The sequence below is a fragment of the Verruconis gallopava genome (assembly GCF_000836295.1).
Source record: "Verruconis gallopava strain CBS 43764 unplaced genomic scaffold supercont1.6, whole genome shotgun sequence".
Classification (NCBI taxonomy): Eukaryota; Fungi; Ascomycota; class Dothideomycetes; order Venturiales; family Sympoventuriaceae; genus Verruconis; species Verruconis gallopava.
Genome location: NW_015622142.1, coordinates 529,307 through 548,280, shown reverse-complemented (window position 1 = coordinate 548,280; position 18,974 = coordinate 529,307). Strand labels below are relative to the sequence as shown.

The following is an 18,974-nucleotide window of genomic DNA, read 5'->3' as shown; positions in this document are numbered from 1 at the left end:
GTAGCATGCCAAAGACGGCTCTATGTTGGACTATCACGGTCCCCCAAGTCCAGATATACATGTAGAGGTAGCCAAGTACACGAGCAAAACACTATGCTCGACATCATGAAAAAATGCTTTTTGCGTGAAGAGTCAATTCTAGGAGTTGTTCCCTGCGTAAACATTGGTTCTCCTGATGCTAGCCTTATCAACCTATTTTTTTTTTTTTTTGATTTTTCCATTCCCAGAGGGGATTTTCCTGTAATTGTTGAACGTGTCCTGTTGGTTCAAGACGTCTTTGCTGAGATAATACGTTTGGCCATTCTTATACCAGAGGTTTTTATTCTTTCAACGTCCGAAAGCCTGCAAACCTAAGACTGTAGGATTTTAAAAGGACAAGCAAGGTTTCAGTCGGCTGAGAAATCGACTACGCTTATGTGCATGCAATGCCTCGTATCTTGCAACAATCTCATGGCCACTATCGTCCTTCAAAGTGTCATGGCAATGTGAAATGCACGCTGAATCCATCACGCCTAGAGTGTATCTAATGCCTCTTGTCCCATCGAATAAAGAATTTCAGCTTGACGAGATCAGATCATGTCAAAGTAAATTTGCACGACTATTCTGAGCGTATAGTTCCAGCATAATGTAATAGATGCAACCTTTAACACCACGTAAGGCGACTAGATCATGAACGAGCTTAGTTAACTAGCTTGTTTTCCTTCGTTTTTGCTCCGAAGGTGATGATTTGGTGACCTATGGCTTTAATTAAGGAGAGTCAAGAACATTTATCACATTGGTAACTGTCAGCTGCAACGAGGAGGGTAGGAGAAGGAAACCTCGGTGGTGAGGCTTAAATCCGACCCCGAAGATACGAATCTCTTCTTACTAATGCAGAAAGCATGAGCAAGCTTAAATCTGAACCTCATTTGCTCCCTGCTCAGAGATTATGTCTGACAGACTGGCATGGTTCGGTATGTCGTCAAGTGTCTGGTCCGGTTATCTCCAGTAATCCACGATTTTAGCGGTAGAATATAACACAACCGCAGTTTCGCCCGATCAGAAGTCCAGTTAAGGCACATTGTCCTGCCATATCTTGCCACATTTAGAATGTCCAAATTCTTCGCTACCAGCCTTGACATGGTGAATTGCTTTTATTTCTTCTGATTTTCACTCATCCCAGACTGGTCTTTTTGAACAGACTCGTAGCCAAAACCATGGCAGGCCTAAAGATAGTATTTGGTGCAGCTTCCTTCAATCCAGGCGGGAACTTCCCAACTCTCGACGACGCTAGATCCGTCTTGAATATCCTTGAACAAAACGACGTCCGAAATTTGGACACTGCACAGCTTTACGGCGAAAGTGAATCAATCCTGGGCCAACTTAATGCAGGAGATCGATTTGTCATCGACACGAAATCGAAGGGGGGATGGGACGCTGGCAACTCCCTGCAACCCGATAATCTGTACAGGTTGACCCACGAGTCATTGGAAAAGTTGAAGGTTAAGCAAGTCGACGTATTCTACATCCATGTCCCAGACGATACCGTTCCTCCCTCAACGTGGGTTCCTACCATGGACAGACTGCACAAAGAAGGTGTTTTCAAGCGCTTCGGCGTCTCCAACTTCACTGGCGAAGAGGTAAAGCAGGTCTACGAGTTCGCAAAGGCGAATAACTACGTACTCCCGAGCGTGTACCAAGGGAACTACAGCGCGGTCACGCGGCGTTCTGAGACCGAACTGTTCCCCATTCTGCGCGAGTATAAAATGGCATTTTACGCCTACTCGCCGATTGCTGGCGGATTCCTTTCAAAGACAAAGGCAGCCGTGCTTGATGGTACTAGTGCTGGCCGTTTCACCGCGGATGGGAAACCAATGAGCAGAATGTATCGCAGTTTATACATGAAGCCTAGCTTACTTGAAGCGTTGGATGAATGGGCCGTTGCGGCGGACGAGGAAGGTGTGTCAAAGGCTGAGCTCGCCTACCGATGGGTCAACTATCATTCATACCTTAAGCCAGAATACGGAGACGCGATCATCATTGGCTCACGAAACACCCAACAGTTAGTGGAAACAGTTCAAGGTTTAAAGAAGGGCCCCTTGAGTGATGGCGTGGTCGAGAAGATTGAAAAAATATGGGAGAAAGTCAAGCATGAAGCGCCACTGGATAATTTCAACTCCTTCCTCAGGCTTCAGTAAGTCATGCATAGATATATGAGTTTAATTAAAATTAGAGCATTGTCTCTAAGCAACGCTCTTTTTATTTAAGGATCGTGCGGGTATCGTCCCTTCTTCCTTTGTGCACTTGCACTATCATATTCCTATGAACGCCGTGAATGTGCCATGTATTGATAACGAGAATGAAAATCAAGCAGAACGAAGGGAAAATATACAATACAAGATTTGGGAACCTCACGAAACTAAGTCATGAGCTCACTAGATCAGACTAAGCCCCAGAAGGCAACAAAACATGCTAAGAGTTTCCAAGCCGATACCTTTTCAGGTTGCGAAGCATCGTTGGTGCCGACTGTCTCAGGAAGACCAGACGATGTGGATGTCGATGCGACCGAATTTGTCTTCGTACCTGCAAGGGAGGTCGCGTTGGCCGAAGCAGTGCTGATCGAGGAGACAGCTTCTGACAGGACTGAGGTAGCATTTGCAGCAACTGTAGACGAAGCTGCTGCGGATGCGGACCCATATCCTCCAGGCAAGCTTGTTTCGCTGAGTGCTGAGAAATTTCCGCATGCGATGCGCGAGGTGTTCGCGAAGTGAAGGACGAACGAGCGATTGCCGAAGAACGCGCCCACCCCTTCTTTCAGCGACACGTACGGATCCGTAAATGAAGCATTGAAGCTCGTACCATTGGCAGTACCATGTTTGCCGCTGAGATCACCGACCTGGCATGTCTCAGGAAGATTTGGGTCGCAGGGCGGAGTCTCTCCTCGAATATATGGATCAAGATGTGCAAGCGTCGAGCTGCAGTTGCCATTTGACGAGACCGGCATCGCGTGAATATGGTAAACTGAATGGGTCAGCAGCGAGCCTGTGGAGCAAGTTCTTTGCACATACGAAAAGGACCGCCTTCAGCGGGCAAATTGTCGAACTGAACGGCAAATTCTGTGCCGCTCTCTCCAGCTGATACAGCCGTGATCATAGCAGTGATGTTGTACGGGTTCTCGGTGGCTATAGCTCGATACGCTGCGCCCTGAGGATTATCTACATATCGCAGTGCATCGCCAAGTTGGCCAGTAGTGAAATTAGTGGTTTGAGCATAAATTGTCGTCGCGCTAACGAACAGTATAGCGTGTATGCGCATGGTGACTGATGTAATTTGTGCAAGTCCAGACTTGAAAGAAAAGAATTATTTTTAGTAGAATATGCAACGCTACAAGACGATGGCGGAAGGTCGGAGGGCAGGTCTCGAGGTTTTAAGTAGTTATCTGCGCAGCACGAATAGCGATTGAGCAGTGGAAAGTCTAAGGAGGATATCTGGAGCGTCTCGAACTTCACATAGCTCGATACATATAAAATGACTCAATTTCCGGAGAGACACATGTCCGCCGAAGAGACACACCGTTTAGACGCGACACTATCGCTAGGCGGGTGTTTTACTCCAGGACGGAAATATCCCAGCACATGTTGTCGTCCGGGTAGCTCTACCGCCAAGCTCTGACAAGCCTTTCGGAAAGCTATTTTAGTCGTTTCAGATATGGCTGAAATACCTGGGGGCTTGGGCAGAACCGATGATTGGAAACCAGATCTGGAAACCAGTGTTGCAGATTGTGTCGCGCCGAACGCATTCCTGCAGATAGAGGCTGTGCACAACGCTGCTTGGTACTTAACTGCTCGCGCGCGGAAAATGAGCTCAAAGAAATTACTTTGAGTCACAAAGAAGTCACAACGGTAGGCCGGTCGACGAAAGATGACGGGTGTTTGCGCTTGATTTGCTGGCCGACGGCATCTCTTGAGAGCTGTCGCCCAATCAGTCGCCAGCCCTGCTGCACCGTGAACCCAACGAGGCTGAGGAGTCGTTTCATCTCGATAGAAGCCCCGTGCGCGAACTTCGAATAGCTCGTTTCGTTGTTTCTGTCATCTTCGCCGGGATCTCCAAGCGGCAGAAGACCTATCCGGGCTTCCTTCGCTCGGAAACAGAAAGTACATGTAGCTGTCTGCCCTCGCCATGTGCGACTAGCTCGTCGACTGGGCTTAAACACGGGTATATGTCACTCCAGCGTCTCAGGCTTGGCGCAGATTGCCATTTCGCGATGCCTTCCGTACGTAGACATGTAGAGTGACACTCGCTGTTTGATGAGGATTCTCACTGCGGTGCAGTTTTAAAATTGTGTAGTGACATCCCCTTATGACCAAAGATGCTCTTTCTGTAGCTAGCACACCGGCACAACCCTTTGATTCGAAAGTATCTCTCCTTGGGGGAAGACTTAAAATGATGGCTGAATGTCCCCATGCCGAAGCGGTCTCAGAGTCTGCATCTGATTAGCGAGGTCTAGCTTGCCACAACAAAGACCAGCTAGAGGAACGTCTCGTCGCAAAGATTATTGCTGAATTACACAGACTTCATTGGAAGTATAAGCTGTTGGAAATTCTACTGTTTGCAAATTTGAAGTGAAGCTGTATGCGAAGAGCTATTTCATGTATAGAAGACAGCTTGCTCAGAAATCAGTGCCCGCTGAGTGTGGCACCGTCACTTCAAACGCAGCGCTTCGTTAATGGTGTAAATGGAGTCAGGAGTTGTCCTACAGCATCCACCAACCAGCCGAGCGCCTAGCTTGTACCAATTTTGAGCCTTGTCTTTCAGGTCCGCACCTTGACTGTGCTGCCCGCCCCAAGTCTTTGTCGTTGCATCATACACCTCCCCAGAATTGGGGTACGCCACCAGGGCTTTGGACGTAAGACTACGGAGCGTTCTGAGTGCACCAACCACCAGATGCTCCGGCACACAGTTTACGCCTATTGCTACCACCTGTTCACTGTTGCCGATCAAGTCTACCACTTTGTGGAGTGGCGTGCCGTCGCTGATATGGTCTTCGTTTTTGAGTGTGAATGAAAACCAAGCACACGTGTCAGCATGCATTTTCAATAGCTGCAGGAGCACAGCAGCTTCTTCGTAGGAGGGTATGGTCTCAAAGGCCAGAACATCCACACCAGCAGCGACCAGAGCACTGATGCGAGGACGATGGAAATCCGCCATGGCCTGATCTCCTAGACTGTAGTCACCGCGGTATTCGCTTCCGTCTGCGAGATATGCGCCATATGGACCCACTGAGCCGGCTATATAAAGATCCCTCGATACTCCTCCATCTTTTGCGGCGATTCTGGCATTGTTTGCAAGATTCACACTGTCCTGTATCAATTCCAACGCCTTTGCTTGAGTCATGGAAGGATCGTGTTCAAGAAGTCCCAAAGCAGAGGCCTGGTAGCTTGCGGTGATTGCCACGTCGGCTCCTGCATTGTAATAACTCAAATGGACATCTTGAATCAATGTGGGCTTGTTGATGAGGACTTCTGCGGACCACAATTTTGAGCTGATATCGCAACCCTTCCGTTCCAGTTCCGTGGCCAGGCCTCCGTCTAGCACCACAACTGCATCAGTTTCCGTGAGGATTTTTCGAAGTGTGTTCGAATGCGCCATGCTCTTTGTGCTGCACTTTGATCATGCAAAGAAGAATAGCTGTTCAAGCAACAAGGGTCGTGATTTTAATTCGACTCTTGGCTTTCCGTGGGTGCACGAGTCTGTGCATTTGACAATCAAGTTCGCGCTGCCTCTCTGCATTTTGCTCCTTTCTTATATGTTCAAATGGAGTCATACATATCGCCGAGACACTTCAGAATCGAATCGGGTTTGTAATGGAGAGTAATATCACGAACAGCGTTCTGACCAGAACGGGCCGATTCTGCCTTTGAACCTCATCATTTATGTCCGATCAAGCCATTCTTCAAGATTAACAAAATCTTCACACGAGTCTTCGCATGATGTTTACCTGTTCTTCTAAGTGGAAAGGAGACGAGGAAAAATGATGAGCAAGGCGATGAAAGTTATTCTCTACCTTTTTGCCAAAGAGCGAAAATAATATGAAAGAGGACGCGGCTGGATGCGGATAATCATGTTTTGCAGTACATCTCAGTCTCAAATCTCGCGTTGTCTCTTTTGAAGAGCTTTCCTGACCGGAGACTATGCTCTAACCTCATCCCAGCGAGCCGGATAAGGCTCAATTCGATTTAGAGATCTGCTATGCCGCCGACGTGATTCTTACAAACTTCTCTTAGGAATGGTCGAGCGTATCGGTACATTCACTGTTGGATCCACTCTGGCATCAAAAGGAAAGTGACTATTCATAACACGATATCTCTTCTTCCTATCCATGATTCCCATCTCACAAATCTTGTCTCCATTTATCCCATGTCAAGCTTGCAGGAATCAAAAATCACTTGGCTGAACTGGCATAGTCACGAGTACGTACTACACCCACCCGAGCTCGACGGTGACCTCAATTTCATATTCCCACGGTATTAGATATGGAAGGAACCTCTACTTCCCTTGAGTTGCGACTCATCGTGTACAATGGTCACTTCGTCGTTGTCAGCTCGACACCAAACCTCACCTACAAACGTTTTCGTTCATTTTCTGTCGAGAAAACAAAGAAATATTCAAGACTTATCAGCGAGACATATACAGGTGCCGAAGAGGTTCCAGTGATCGAGGGTGGCAAAGACGACGCCCTCAAAATTGCACACGTTCTGAAACATGCGAAAGCGACAGATATACACTGCACCACCACGATCGCGAACCCAATGTGGCGTCGTGTGTTCTTCTGGGAGCTTGAATTCGAGGGGATAGCTCGTCCAGCTCTTGATGAGCCGTTCCGAGAGCTGCTAGGAATGCTCGAGGGGTTAAATGACAAGATTGAGAGCGGAGAGTCACATTTCGATCATATTGCACTCCCCAAGATTGACGGTATTACGTGCAACGTTTCGATTCTTAAGCTTTCACGGCTGTTTTGGGCTGCGAAGCACCTTCGATTCCAAGCTCCTCTCCTCTGGGAGGATGAACTACGTGTTGCCCTTATGCAGGCTATCAATACAATTGATATCTCGAATTTGGCGAGCAAGACCCCAGCCTTCCGCGCTGTCGATTTCTGGTACATTTGGGGTGCGTTCCGTGGCTTGGACGATGACCTAGTTGAAGCGATGGTTGCCAAACTAGCCGATGCGAAAACCCATGGTACCGATCCAAAAGACCTCGAATTTCTCAACACGGAGATTAAGGAACTTAACACCTGGCTCACCAGAGTAGAGCAAAAGAAGCCAAAAACTGCGTGGGTACAGCACACTGTCGGCGGGATGGGTGGCCGTCGCGCGAACACTCCAGCTCCCCTCATGCTATCCAGCTCATTCGGCGCAATGTCGAACGCTTCAAAGACAGCAACCTACATCCCGCCACTGGGCCGCAACGCACCCAAGCACCAGGACATCGCTGCGCCACTGAATACAGCCTATACTCCTCCGCGTAGGGTCATGCTGCGTGAAAGCGCAGCTATAGAGCTATCTGCCAGTACCAGAGCTGAGGACGAGAAAGGCGAGGCGGGGACGTCTACAACGCCTACCGCAATGGCGTCGCCAACTCGCGCGACCAAAGGTACCATGCGGAACGGCAAGAAGAAGAACCATAGCCTTGACGGCAAGTAGTGATGGGGAGTCGTTGAAACGCGCTTGACCGCAGTTACATCGCCAGGACAGCCTCGCAGCGCCAGGTACGCAACAATCCGAAATATGGTTCTTAGGCGAATGAAAGCTCACGCGAGCATGTTGAAAACACCTATACACGTTCGATTTGATCCATAGCTTCCTCAAAAGGGTATCTCCAATCCGGTCAGACTACGTCTTATCATCACCAAAAGTGAGACATAGTGGCAGAGTCGTGAAAGCCAGATAAAGTTTGTTTCATTTTTTGGTGTCGCTTCGGCACAGTTTGTAAGCACAGAAGTAGAACCGAATTGATTTTGCATTCGTACAAAGTTCCCCATATTTTCTATGACACCAATTATACTTTGTCGGCATTGAAGCTGTGGGAAAGAGAGAAAGCATATCTTTGATCTTACAGCTGTGCCACCAACGCCGTATTTTATGCACTCGTCATAGCACACCAAAGCGTTGCACCCCGAAAAGATAAAAGAATTGAACTTTTCCTCCCCAATCTACCCTTAGCCATGAGGAGGCAGCCTCTCAGGGGCCGGCCACAACATATCCCATATCAGGCTTGGTAGTCAGTAAAGGCACAATGGCGTGATGCTGAAACCAGCCGCAGAGGTACATCAAGCAAGACATAGACATAAAGACAGCTTTTCGGGCATATAGGACGACGTCAAGCAGCATGAAAATCAAAACACAAAGAGGTCGTTTCCATCAAATGCATTTGTTGGAATCCTTTTGATGTTTATCATTTCAAGTAGCAAGAGTACGTTCCCCCCGGTCCAAGCACCAATGATGAACGGACCTCTAGCACCAGGATCCCCCTAAGTCTACGCACATTTGGCTGTCAGTCATCTTCCCTGCGTCTCAGCAAAATCTGTAATGTGTAAATTTATGCAACCATTGATTGCACTAGGCGCCAAGTGCACAAATTTTCGGGTATCAGCATATTTACCCATCTAAGGCCGTTTATGATCGCCATCCCGCTCGTTCTCACACTTGAGCAAGGGACTCGTCAGTGGCGACATGCCCTTTAGCCTCTCAACGAACATGCAAAGCAATATCAAGCCGCACTGAGCAGCTCAATAACGGAAAGCGCGTCTTATCGTTGCCGAGCACCACCAGCCATGAGGCCGACATTGTATGGGCTCTGTCCAAGCGGTTGTGACATGGAAACATCCTATCAACTCCCGTGTCAGTATTGAACCCCATAATATCGATTGCAAGAGCGAGAAAGAAACATCGAACCAAAGCAAAAACGGTTGAAGTTGAGGAACGGATGCCTCCAGCCGAAGACAACCTTGGCATGTGCACACCGTACAACACTCTCCCGTCCTCTCTTTTAATTCGTTGTCATCTCGCACTATTCTTGTTGGGGGAGATCTGAGGGCTACCTTGCGGGCCTTCTTAGCCATCACCGAGGACGCACGCTCCACGTCATCAAATGTGTCGTTGTACCCGGCAAAAGACGATTCGTCATAGTTCCGCTTCGCACCAGCTCTTTGTACCCTTCCGCTGGTGGGATTTAAGCGCGGGCTAGGCTTTGCGGAAACTGCAGCACCTGGTGCCTTCAACGAAGAAGAGACAGGCGTCACAAGTTTCTTTTTCGTCTCATCATCGCCAAGCAGCTTCCTCCATTTTTCCCCGTCAGGCAGAGGCCCCGGCGCCATCTGCATGGCGGTGCCCAGCTTGCCCAGCAAGGCCTGAGCGGCCTGTTTCGAGACGGGCTTTATGTCAACCTTCCAGCGCTCCTCATACCGCGGGACCTGCTGTCCATCAACCACGTCGAATCCGGTTTCGACCGTCTGCTTATCCATGATGCCCTGAGGGTCATACGGATTCACCGTGTCAATCCACTGGCCCGGAGTAGGAACCTCTTTATTAGAGCCTGCCAGATGCAGGTTCTTGACGATGCCAACGTAGCTCTTGCGCAGCTTGTTTATTTTCTCACCAGTCACCGGATCCACCCTGCGGACTCGATTGTGCACGGCGTCTAGGCCGTAGTCGGATATCAGATTTTGCGTCACATGAGGTCGGGATCTCTTTAGCGGCTGCTTGGGCAGGAAGTAGAATTGCCGGTCGTGGTCGGTTCGAGTGGGCTGCGAAGTAGAAGTTGCAGAGAAAGAAGAGGAGGCGGACTGTTCGCCTTCGGTGGCAGTGTTGGTGGCCGCCATGTCGGCCGCGGTTCTGTCGTCGGTCATGATCACATCTCCGTCGCTTGTCGCCATGGTTGCGCGGCCGGGCCGTGGGAAGGCTAACGGAGGAGCTATCGCAGCGAAGAGAATGCGCGCATCGAGATGTGGAAAGCACCAGTGCGCACGTTTCTGGTCGTCTGTTGTGCACGTTGAGGATGGAGAGGGCGTGAGGGTTGGATTGTCCGCGCGAGCAGAAGCGACGGGCATGTGGTGATGACCTTGAATGGGGCGAACCCGACAGTAGAACAATGACACCTGATTTGTGAGGCAAACATGTGAGGCATGGGGGGCTATTCCAGATTGAGTAACGAGAGTGGTCACGCCCGCACGCGTTGTCCGCCGCCTCTTGGCGCTTCCTCTTCGACAAGGCCATCTCAAGCGGGACGTTGGCTCTTTGTTGCGTTATACCCTAATGCCTCAAGAAACCTTGCGATTGTCTGCTACAGAGCAACGTCCTCCTTAGTGCGCCAGTCAATGCAAAAGTACGGCCGGAAATGACACCTGTTGAGGACAACCCTCCACCCCGCTCGACGACGCCCATCACTTCCAATCGACGCGTTTTTCAACCAGCTGCCCGTCCTGCCCAAGACTCCATCAGCGGGGTTACAGGTCGAGGCGTGCAGCAACTGAAGCCAAACGCGCTTCCTGCCCGTCACTCGGCGTCCAACATACTTGTTTCCAACCGTCAGCATGGCAATCCGGTCCTCAAGGAGATCAAGTCGCAGGCGTGGGAGTTCGCTGATATCCCAGCCGACTATGTGCTTGGCGCCACAACGTGCGCACTGTACTTAAGTCTAAAGTATCACCGTTTACACCCACATTACATCTACAACCGTATACGCGATCTCGCTGGAAAGTATAACCTGCGTATTCTGCTCGTCATGGTAGATGTAACCAACCACGAGGAGCATCTCAAGGAGCTGAGCAAGACAAGCTTAGTCAACAACATCACGCTGATATTATGCTGGTCGGCCGCGGAGGCTGGGCGGTATTTGGAACTCTACAAGACTTACGAGCATGCGCCTGCGACAATGATCAAAGCGCCTGTATCCACGTCACATGGAGACAGAGTGGTAGACTTTATCACAACGCCAAGAAGCATTAACAAGACGGATGCGATGAGCCTGGTGGGAAATTTTGGAAGCATCAGGACGGCAGTAAATGCACGTCCTGAAGAGTTGTCTATGATCGGAGGTTGGGGCCCAACAAAAGTTAAGCAGTGGCATGCTGCGGTTACAGAGCCCTTTAGAAATAGAAAGGCCGCGAAACGGGGGCCTGAACCCTCTAGCTCTCGAGCCATCTCCTCGAATACATCACCGGCGGAGGGAGACGTAACATCATCGGCGTCTAGTGCTCGACCGCGCAGTCCCGCAGGTGCAGAGCCGCCGTACATGGATAGAAGACCACCAAAACGACCGGCCGAGGGCGATGAAGGAATTGACAGTGATGAAGAAGACGTCATGCGCGAAATGATCGATCAGGGGCTTAGCAAACAATCTGTGAGCGTGAACGCTCCGCCTGGCACACGCATAGCCAAGCCAGCACCAAGTAAGAAGCCGGAGGAACCTGGAGTAGACGACGGGGTCATGGCTGCGCTTGCAAGGCTCAGAGAAGCTGGTGGAAGATAGATCTTGTGTTCGGACCGCGGAATTGTGTTGAAACAGACAATTTCTGTCGTGAAGACTACATATTACCCTTGAGAATTGGACCTTTCCCCATAAACAGGCGCTACGTCGGGTTATCCACGGCAAGTCTACAAATGACGCTTGTGCAGAACATCAAGCTCCGGCGCTAGATGTAGGACCGAGAAGGAAGATCCTAAAGGACGACCAGAAGGTATCAGCCGATATCGCAGTCCCAACCGCAAAGCAGACGCGATTTCCGGCTTCCGCGGCGTTGGGCTGCACTAACCATCTTTGGATCCAGGACGACGCATTGCGAAAGTTACCCTGCAGATCCCATCCTGGACCCTGAGATTGCAACGCGGATCCGGACCGCTCCAAGTAACGGCAATCTTTGGGAATGGCATCCAACACGATTGCGCTGCCACGTCGCTGATCAAAGGTCCAGGCGTCTGCTTCTGCGACAAAAGATGCGCACCTGTCTTTCCTCTCGTGGCCAGCGCAGATGATGCCGAGGGTTTCTGGACGAGGGGCACTTCTCCCTTACCCCTGTATCAGGACAATTTGGTCTGGAGCGGTCTAATCTCCGTTTTGACGTGCTGACGAGGAAGAGCACACGACGAATGGCTGTTGCGGGATAAGAGATCCGTGTGGGATGTGGTGTTGTCGGAGCTTTGTTTTTTTAAGCAACCCTGCATCCACCTCGCATGTTCCGGCATTCTTATCGTTGCTCTAATTTTGCACTTGATCTGTCTCTGTTCGTGTCGCTCTCTTAACAGACCCTCCCTCGCCGTCTGCTTCAAAGACGCTCCGTAGCCTTGTTGGGCTATCATCCCAGCCCATTCTGAGGCGATCTCTCAGTCGTTTTGCTCAATCGGTGCACGATGTCCGGCAAGTCGCCATTGGGCAATCTATGCTGCCTCCCATTGGAGGTCCGGGAGATCATCTACGGCTACCTCATTCCTCCCTCTCGGCTTCCTACGATACTGCGATCCCGGCATCTCGGAGTTTCAAGCATATCACATCGCCCTCCTCCGCTAGATCTGCTGCTCATTTGCAGCCAACTATACGTAGAGGCGCTCGATTTGTTCTACAGAAAATGTGTCTTCAAATTTGACGGCCTGCTAGATCCGGCGAACATTTGGCCCTTGTGGCAAGTTGAGGAGGTGCTGGGCGGCAGCGAACTGGGCTTGGTCACGCTCGCGAACATGCGCAAAGTCGAGCTGAACCTGTTTTGGCACCGTCTACCAGATGGTGGCGTCGCGAACAGAGCGTTGGCGAACAGCGGAAGCGATTATAGGACCGTTTTCAAATCCGAGATTGACAAGAGAGTGGAGCGACTGGGACGGGCCGTGCAGGTCCTAAAGAGAGCGGAGCAGCTTCGAACTGTCGTGTTGACCTGGAAGGAGATACCATCTCGCAGTGGCGAAGAGCCGGCGGACTGGCCACTGAAAGAGAAGGTTCTGAGGACTCTTGGAGCTCTGCGGGGTCCTAAGTTCGTTATCGGAGACCTTGTGGCTTCTGCTATAGTCGAGAGATCGATCCTAGCACTTATTGCCGAATGGAACGCCACAGATCCAGAGTCAGTGGATCGGTTGTCGCCCCAACCGTCGGGATGCGTGCGGCAGAGGGAATACGTAAGTGCCGTCTTGCAGACGACATCAATACCAATGCCAGAAGACGCGCATGTGCTGACCACAGCCTCAGCTGGACCTTGTCGAGCAGCAACAGTCGCTTGCGAAATTCAACAACCAATCAAGCAAACACAGATCATATTTTGAATAGATGTGAAGTTAAGGTACATTTGCTTTTACCTCATCCAGATATCATGTGGTTCCAGAAGTTTTGAGGCGGAAAACATAAGAATTTAGAGGTTACTCAAGAGTCCGTATTCAGTTGGATATAAGATTTTAGAGCTTATTCAAGAGTCTCTATTCAGTTGAATTACGATACTACCGGTCATGAACATACTACGCATTGCTTAGAAACTTTGAGCTAGATGCCTGCAGTCAAAAGAGAGACGGGTTCTTTTTTATACGATAGAGTAGATGCTTGATGTATATTCTCATGTAGAGTTTGTTACTGGATTTTTTTTCTAGCGAAAAAATACTTGCATACTATAATGTCATTACATATGTAGTCCATGTACGTCTTAGCTTTGGTAGAAACGTGAAGTCGTGTATTCAGCATAATCTCCTAACTCATGAAACCCTTCTTGCCGTCGCCATCAGCATCCTTCCTCGGATCTAGTTTATCCTTCAGGGACGGCTTCGTTGCGGTTGTTGAACCTGACATGCCGCTGGTACCAGCCCCTCCAGCGCTTGTAGTGGAGGAGGGGTGATGTAGATCGTACTTTTCGGCACCCTGCTTCGCTGTGACGTGATCGTGTGTACCAGGTACAGATTGGCTCGTGGTGCCAGCAACAGAACTTCCACTCTGTCCAAGAGTATGCTCGATGCTCCTCGGCTCGCCGTCAAAATGATCGACTCTTTCGCCGCGGCCGGTCAAAGGCCCGCCGTGCTTCTTGAAGTCCGAAATTGTGATTTCCGGCAGAGTCGAGGCAGCATGGTGCTGCGCAGTATTGTGGTGTACCTCGTGAACGGGCACGGTCGTGTGAACGACATGAGGCTCGATAGTCTCCTTCTGAATGACGGGTTGTATCGTCTCGTGGATATGATGGTGTACGTGCTCACCGACAACCGCAGGTGCATTCGACGTGGTATGATGTGTTGGTTTCCTCACAAGCTCGTCCTTGAATTCAGCAGCATTCATCTTCAGGCGATTTTCCGTCTCTTGGGTATTTCGATGATCGTGGGTACGATGCTCAACAGGAACCACATTGTGATGGTGTTGCTCAGGAAGCACTTCACGATCCTTAATTGGTTGTACTGATGTGTGATAATGATCTTGATGAACTTCTCGATCGGTGACCACTTGACGTTCTTCCCTCTGTTCAGGAGATACTGTTGTATGTTGAACACTGGGAGCAACGCGTTCGTGCACAGTGGTATCGTGGTGTCCGGCCTTCTTCACGAAGTCGGAAACGGCTGCTTTGGCTTTCTCCATTTTCAATAAATGTCGACCTTGAAAATGAAACTGATATTAATACAAAGACGTGAGTATGAACTTGCTGAGGGCTTGAATGTGGACATGAAAGAGCTGATAACTTATAGTTGAGCCTCTTTGTCATCTCTTCTTTGCTAAGCTCTCAAAAATGGGAAGCTACGTAATATTGAGCATGAGCCTCATGGCATCATCATCATTATTACGCGCTTGATGATAACGGTCCAGAACAGGATCTGCTGGGCTACGCAAGCACCATGTTAGCGGCCCCTAATGCATTTCGGCAAAGTAGCACAGATCCAATGGCCCAGATCTTCTGTGTACTGTTACGTGACAAAGGTCTTCTCATTCGCACACCCAGATCAGCGTCTCCCACACAATTGTTGCACACACGGTTGAAACACCAAACCAACAAAGTATGCTTAGTCGCTGGAGAGAGCACCTGCGTCTAATCGTGAGATGGCCTCATACGTAAGGAGCTTGTTCGTCAAGGCGTCGTTGTTGCTGCAGGGATCGTGGTGGCAAGGACCGAAAACTACGCGAGCCCTTGTGCATCGCTGTGGAGAATCCTAGCGAAGATCAGCGGCAAGATCTCACTAAATCTACTCTTGATGTAAGCCTAGTTCTAGTGTTCAAGGCTCCCGAAAGGTTGAATCGGAGCTGTCAGTTTGATGATAGTACCGCAATCATTGAGTTTGTGTCGTCATCATTGCAGACTTTCCTTTTCGGACTCGCTATGCTTGATTTCATCAGCCATCCATAAGGAGCCCCAGATGTTCCTGCGTAATAATGAATTAGCTCCTGCAGCGACAATCTTGTCTGCGTCACAGTATCGTATGGAGTCTATTGCGACTCTCTTTGAAATGCAAACGATTGCGGCGTGGTATTGGAGTGGGGTAAAAATGTCGGTGTCACTTTGCTTCTTTCTAATCCATTACGGAAGAGGGAATTCGCATCGAGCGGCGACCGAGGCCTCGTCCTCATTAGCGTGATTCTTCAGTGTGGCGTCCCTTTGTTCAATGTGGATCCAACTTCTCCCGTTGGCAATGTTCTTGACGTTATCCATGCCCTGTTTGTTGGTGCAATGGAGCAAAAACAGCCCTTTTATTACCGGTTCAGGTGGAAAAGCCGCAAGGAGAGTCGGCCAGACCAAAAACATCGCCAGTTAGAAGCCACGACAATCATTAATCATTCGTCTCTCAAATTGCCTGAGCCCGGTACAGCACGTGGGCGTTTCACGGTGCCCTCTCGCCCCCAGACTTCATATGGTCAGATCAAGACTCAGTGGCAAACGGCAATCAACACCAGGCTGAATCAACGCAGACGAGTGACAACCATGATACCATCCACGAGCGACGGTACCGCACCGAAGTCTTGGCCTTGCCGTTTAGATTTAGAGTCTCATGAGCCTACGCTCCATTTAAACAAGGTTGACTTCAACTTGTCCGATGAACTTAGACATTTGACCTTGCCAAGTAACGAACGGTCGGAGACGCGTTCGAACCGAGTGAGATTTAGCGAAGATGTGGCGGATCGCAACTTGAAGACAGTTCGGCCAGACGGTCTAATGCCAACGAACGGTCGAAGTACAGATGTTTTGGATTTTGATCTTCCCTTCTACCCTCGTGTCGTTGTCGAGAAGAGCAGATACTCCGAAGATGTAGCCGACCGCAACATGAGTATAGGGGTTCTCTCAGGCTTATCCAATAAGACCTATAATCCAAAGCTTGCCAAACATCGAAAATCAGAAGAGCTCTTACATCCGAAATCTCAATCGTGCAGCAAGAATATTATTCGCACGGATGTTGCACAAGATCCTCCTGTTGATGTAAGCCAAGTCAAACAGCCGTCTAAAGATTCCGGAAGTTCTACGACAAAGTCAACAACGGGGAGAACGATGGACAATTCGCCTGCATCTTCATTTGACACGTATTCGAGCAAGGAGGTGGAGGAACAAGTTGATTTTCATACAACGATTTTGGAAGACGCCAAGGAAGCCAGGCCCAGAGCAGTCAATGCACAAAGCAAACCAAACGCCGATGCATCATCTCTATGTCTGAATGAGGTTCCAGATGGGAGGCTCGAGGGTAAAATGCCACTCATTTCGGATTGCTCAGTGCCGAAGGTGACGACGACGCGAATGGATAGATCAACGGTCGCGGACGAGCGCGGTGAGAACGTGGGCACTGAAAGGGAACTCCCGCCCAGCTCAACGGGCCTCGATCTGAACCGGAAGACCGACACTGAGATTGTCACCAAGTACGAACCCCCCGTGAAAAAGGAGACCGTCCAGCCGATCGTGCACCACGTACGAGAGGAGCAAATCACGCGCGAGATCCACCACCACGACGTTTTCCACCGCATCCTGCCTATCAGGGAGATCGAGGTGCTACCCGCCAAACACTTCAGACGTGCAGCGAATGGGGAGCTGGAAGAGCTCCCCGCAGGTGCGATGCCAGGAAGGGCGAATGAAGTCCTGTCGCGACTGGCCGTAGAGAATACCTCGCAGAGGGAGAGCACCTCCCTGGGTCCGCGAACCTTCACCGCGAGCTCGCTGGATTATCTCCCCCAAGACTACGAAGAGAGGGTCGATGCAGATGGCGTACGTCGCTCGCACACAACGTGGATACATGCACCCGTGCTTGAAGATGGAGGCAGACGAACGGGCCAGACCCAACCATTGGAGATTGCAAGTCGTTGACTATATGAGGCAGTGACTGGATTCCATCTGGGCATGTGGCGTATGGTCGTTGCAGTTCCGACTTTGTTGTTCGTGATCATGCGATATCGAGCGTTCAGAACAATACAGGAAAACCAAGGATGTCGGTGGCGATTTCATATTCCTACTTCAATGTCAACGGCGAAATCCAACGAGAAGCCGTTGGCTCTGATAGTTGGCACGCGTGCGAGCTGTTTTTTTTTTTGTTAGCTTACATCGTGATGCATGAAGGTCACAAAGTTTTGAAGGAAATTACGATTTCGGGTCGCATTTGATTTTCATCATGGTTACCGCATGTCTTGACGTTGAAGGTAGAAGACCAGCACCTCCTACAGATTGACTTTGAATATTAAGTTCGTATTAGCGTGTAATAAATCTAACATCTTGTATCTATTCAATCATCGTTGTAATTCTGAGAGGACTTGAGACAAAGATAGATTCCAGAGCCATGAGGCCCCAACAATGGCAAGTGCGCTCATCGTCGCGGCCATGAGCAGATTAACGCCGTTGTTGCTCAGAATATCCATTCCCGTGGCTACTTTCCTGCTTTCATGGTGCTCCTTGTCCTTGAACGCCGTCTCGCTTTGCTTCAGCTTCATGGATCCTGTGCTGCGGACAAGCACTTTTGCGCCTCCTTCTCCCTCGATGACCTTGCCCGTTCGGATGTCTATGACGCTGGCCTGGAAGACGGCGCCCAGAAGTGAGTCAAAGAGCGAGCCACCGACACCGATGGCCGTCATCGCTAGCATGAAATTCAGTCGCTCATGAGTCGTCCAACCGCTTGACGAAAAATCTTGCGAAAGAACGCTCGAGCCTTCTTCACAGAAGGGCATCAAAGCCGTGGCTGTCGCTGCAACAATGAAGGAGCCCAAAAAGCCAGCAAGTATGCCCGTTACGGTGACGCCCCCGTTCGTCCCCGGCGCTACTTTCTTCCACGGAGCGGTGATGAGTCTAGGCTGTGCTTTTGCGAGAATACCAAGCTCGGAGGAGAACGTGTCCGCGGCGACGGCCGTGTAATTACTGTAAGATAGTTAGGTGCCCGCTTAAAAAATCCTTGTTCCGGTATGAACGTACGCTACGATGCCTGCCACGAGCACGTCGGCTGCTCTTTGGTACGGCTTATTGTGCCAACACAGCTCCAACGCGCCATCCTTCTTCAGCACCCACGCGTGGGCGAGGATCAAGACGCTCGCAACGACAGAGTTTGCGAGTACTTGAACATGTGTGCGCGGCCCTTCTCCGCCGGGCGATCCAGAACTCGAATGGGTCAGTTTCGCCTTGACGTCGTGCTTTACCTGATGGTAGGCACGTCAGCATGCCGTCCTGTCCAGACACGTACTTTACAAGTCATACCTTGGTCACGGTCGTGCCCGATAGAAAAAAAACGACGAGAAGCGCAAAAAATACACTCCAAGGGTGCACGGCATGTGCTACGGCCGTCAGCGCTGCAACAAAGATGCCCAGTGGCGTGAGCGAGTTTCGCGACCACGCTCTGTACACCAATGCGAGCGTGGCCGGCACGGCAATCCACGGCTTCATGCTGGACAATCGTGAGAGGGAAAACCAAGAGTTGTGAGGATGTGTTCGAGAGAAAAAAAAAATAAGGGAAGGTTGCGTTAGAGCTGCTGCAAGGCTGACGGGAGCTGATGTCACCCGCGCGGGACACATGGCACATCCATGAGACCCACAC

The 18,974-nt window shown here is 50.2% G+C and overlaps 10 protein-coding genes across 10 annotated transcripts; 5 read left to right on the top strand and 5 right to left on the bottom strand.

The window, feature by feature from the left end:
• The first annotated feature begins 1,062 nt into the window (after positions 1–1,062).
• PV09_02488 (uncharacterized protein) lies at positions 1,063–2,199 on the top strand. Its single transcript, XM_016355541.1, has one exon. It carries the CDS (start codon positions 1,197–1,199, stop codon positions 2,175–2,177), a length of 981 nt encoding a protein of 326 aa, XP_016216677.1. The 5' UTR covers positions 1,063–1,196; the 3' UTR covers positions 2,178–2,199.
• A 220-nt stretch (positions 2,200–2,419) lies between these two features.
• On the bottom strand, positions 2,420–3,294 carry PV09_02487 (uncharacterized protein; the record flags this gene model as incomplete). The annotated part of the gene is made up of 2 exons (XM_016355540.1): positions 2,420–3,000; positions 3,048–3,294. 2 exons carry the CDS (start codon positions 3,292–3,294, stop codon positions 2,420–2,422), a joined length of 828 nt encoding a protein of 275 aa, XP_016216676.1.
• A 1,212-nt stretch (positions 3,295–4,506) lies between these two features.
• Positions 4,507–5,837, bottom strand: PV09_02486 (uncharacterized protein). Its single transcript, XM_016355539.1, has one exon. It carries the CDS (start codon positions 5,626–5,628, stop codon positions 4,681–4,683), a length of 948 nt encoding a protein of 315 aa, XP_016216675.1. The 5' UTR covers positions 5,629–5,837; the 3' UTR covers positions 4,507–4,680.
• Positions 5,810–8,005, top strand: PV09_02485 (uncharacterized protein). The gene has a single exon (XM_016355538.1). The coding sequence runs from the start codon at positions 6,513–6,515 to the stop codon at positions 7,680–7,682; it is 1,170 nt and encodes a 389-aa protein (XP_016216674.1). The 5' UTR covers positions 5,810–6,512; the 3' UTR covers positions 7,683–8,005.
• PV09_02484 (uncharacterized protein) lies at positions 7,802–10,077 on the bottom strand. The gene is made up of 2 exons (XM_016355537.1): positions 9,080–10,077; positions 7,802–8,865 (listed from the first exon to the last, which is right to left on the bottom strand). The coding sequence occupies exons 1-2, from the start codon at positions 9,911–9,913 to the stop codon at positions 8,788–8,790; spliced, it is 912 nt and encodes a 303-aa protein (XP_016216673.1). The 5' UTR covers positions 9,914–10,077; the 3' UTR covers positions 7,802–8,787.
• A 297-nt stretch (positions 10,078–10,374) lies between these two features.
• PV09_02483 (uncharacterized protein) lies at positions 10,375–11,508 on the top strand (the record flags this gene model as incomplete). The annotated part of the gene is made up of 1 exon (XM_016355536.1): positions 10,375–11,508. One exon carries the CDS (start codon positions 10,375–10,377, stop codon positions 11,506–11,508), a length of 1,134 nt encoding a protein of 377 aa, XP_016216672.1.
• Positions 11,509–12,386: 878 nt separating this feature from the next.
• Positions 12,387–13,287, top strand: PV09_02482 (uncharacterized protein; the record flags this gene model as incomplete). The annotated part of the gene is made up of 2 exons (XM_016355535.1): positions 12,387–13,139; positions 13,210–13,287. 2 exons carry the CDS (start codon positions 12,387–12,389, stop codon positions 13,285–13,287), a joined length of 831 nt encoding a protein of 276 aa, XP_016216671.1.
• A 243-nt stretch (positions 13,288–13,530) lies between these two features.
• Positions 13,531–15,473, bottom strand: PV09_02481 (uncharacterized protein). The gene is made up of 2 exons (XM_016355534.1): positions 15,247–15,473; positions 13,531–15,167 (listed from the first exon to the last, which is right to left on the bottom strand). The coding sequence occupies exon 2, from the start codon at positions 14,566–14,568 to the stop codon at positions 13,699–13,701; it is 870 nt and encodes a 289-aa protein (XP_016216670.1). The 5' UTR covers positions 14,569–15,167; positions 15,247–15,473; the 3' UTR covers positions 13,531–13,698.
• Positions 15,474–15,636: 163 nt separating this feature from the next.
• PV09_02480 (uncharacterized protein) lies at positions 15,637–17,660 on the top strand. The gene is made up of 2 exons (XM_016355533.1): positions 15,637–15,833; positions 15,889–17,660. The coding sequence occupies exon 2, from the start codon at positions 15,902–15,904 to the stop codon at positions 17,264–17,266; it is 1,365 nt and encodes a 454-aa protein (XP_016216669.1). The 5' UTR covers positions 15,637–15,833; positions 15,889–15,901; the 3' UTR covers positions 17,267–17,660.
• On the bottom strand, positions 17,570–18,884 carry PV09_02479 (uncharacterized protein). Its single transcript, XM_016355532.1, has 3 exons — positions 18,638–18,884; positions 18,359–18,579; positions 17,570–18,304 (listed from the first exon to the last, which is right to left on the bottom strand). The coding sequence occupies exons 1-3, from the start codon at positions 18,821–18,823 to the stop codon at positions 17,683–17,685; spliced, it is 1,029 nt and encodes a 342-aa protein (XP_016216668.1). The 5' UTR covers positions 18,824–18,884; the 3' UTR covers positions 17,570–17,682.
• Between the last annotated feature and the right edge of the window lie 90 nt (positions 18,885–18,974).

Bases quoted from the DNA above. Each gene is read 5' to 3' on its own strand.
- PV09_02488 (XM_016355541.1), top strand. From the start codon at position 1,197: ATGGCAGGCCTAAAGATAGTATTTGGTGCAGCTTCCTTCAATCCAGGC.
- PV09_02486 (XM_016355539.1), bottom strand. From the start codon at position 5,628: ATGGCGCATTCGAACACACTTCGAAAAATCCTCACGGAAACTGATGCA.
- PV09_02485 (XM_016355538.1), top strand. From the start codon at position 6,513: ATGGAAGGAACCTCTACTTCCCTTGAGTTGCGACTCATCGTGTACAAT.
- PV09_02484 (XM_016355537.1), bottom strand. From the start codon at position 9,913: ATGGCGACAAGCGACGGAGATGTGATCATGACCGACGACAGAACCGCG. The intron at 8,866-9,079 runs GTAGCCCTCAGA...GGGAGTTGATAG, and splicing joins TGGCTAAGAAGGCCCGCAAG to GATGTTTCCATGTCACAACC.
- PV09_02481 (XM_016355534.1), bottom strand. From the start codon at position 14,568: ATGGAGAAAGCCAAAGCAGCCGTTTCCGACTTCGTGAAGAAGGCCGGA.
- PV09_02480 (XM_016355533.1), top strand. From the start codon at position 15,902: ATGATACCATCCACGAGCGACGGTACCGCACCGAAGTCTTGGCCTTGC.
- PV09_02479 (XM_016355532.1), bottom strand. From the start codon at position 18,823: ATGAAGCCGTGGATTGCCGTGCCGGCCACGCTCGCATTGGTGTACAGA. The intron at 18,580-18,637 runs GTATGACTTGTA...GCCTACCATCAG, and splicing joins CGGGCACGACCGTGACCAAG to GTAAAGCACGACGTCAAGGC. The intron at 18,305-18,358 runs GTACGTTCATAC...ACTATCTTACAG, and splicing joins CTCGTGGCAGGCATCGTAGC to TAATTACACGGCCGTCGCCG.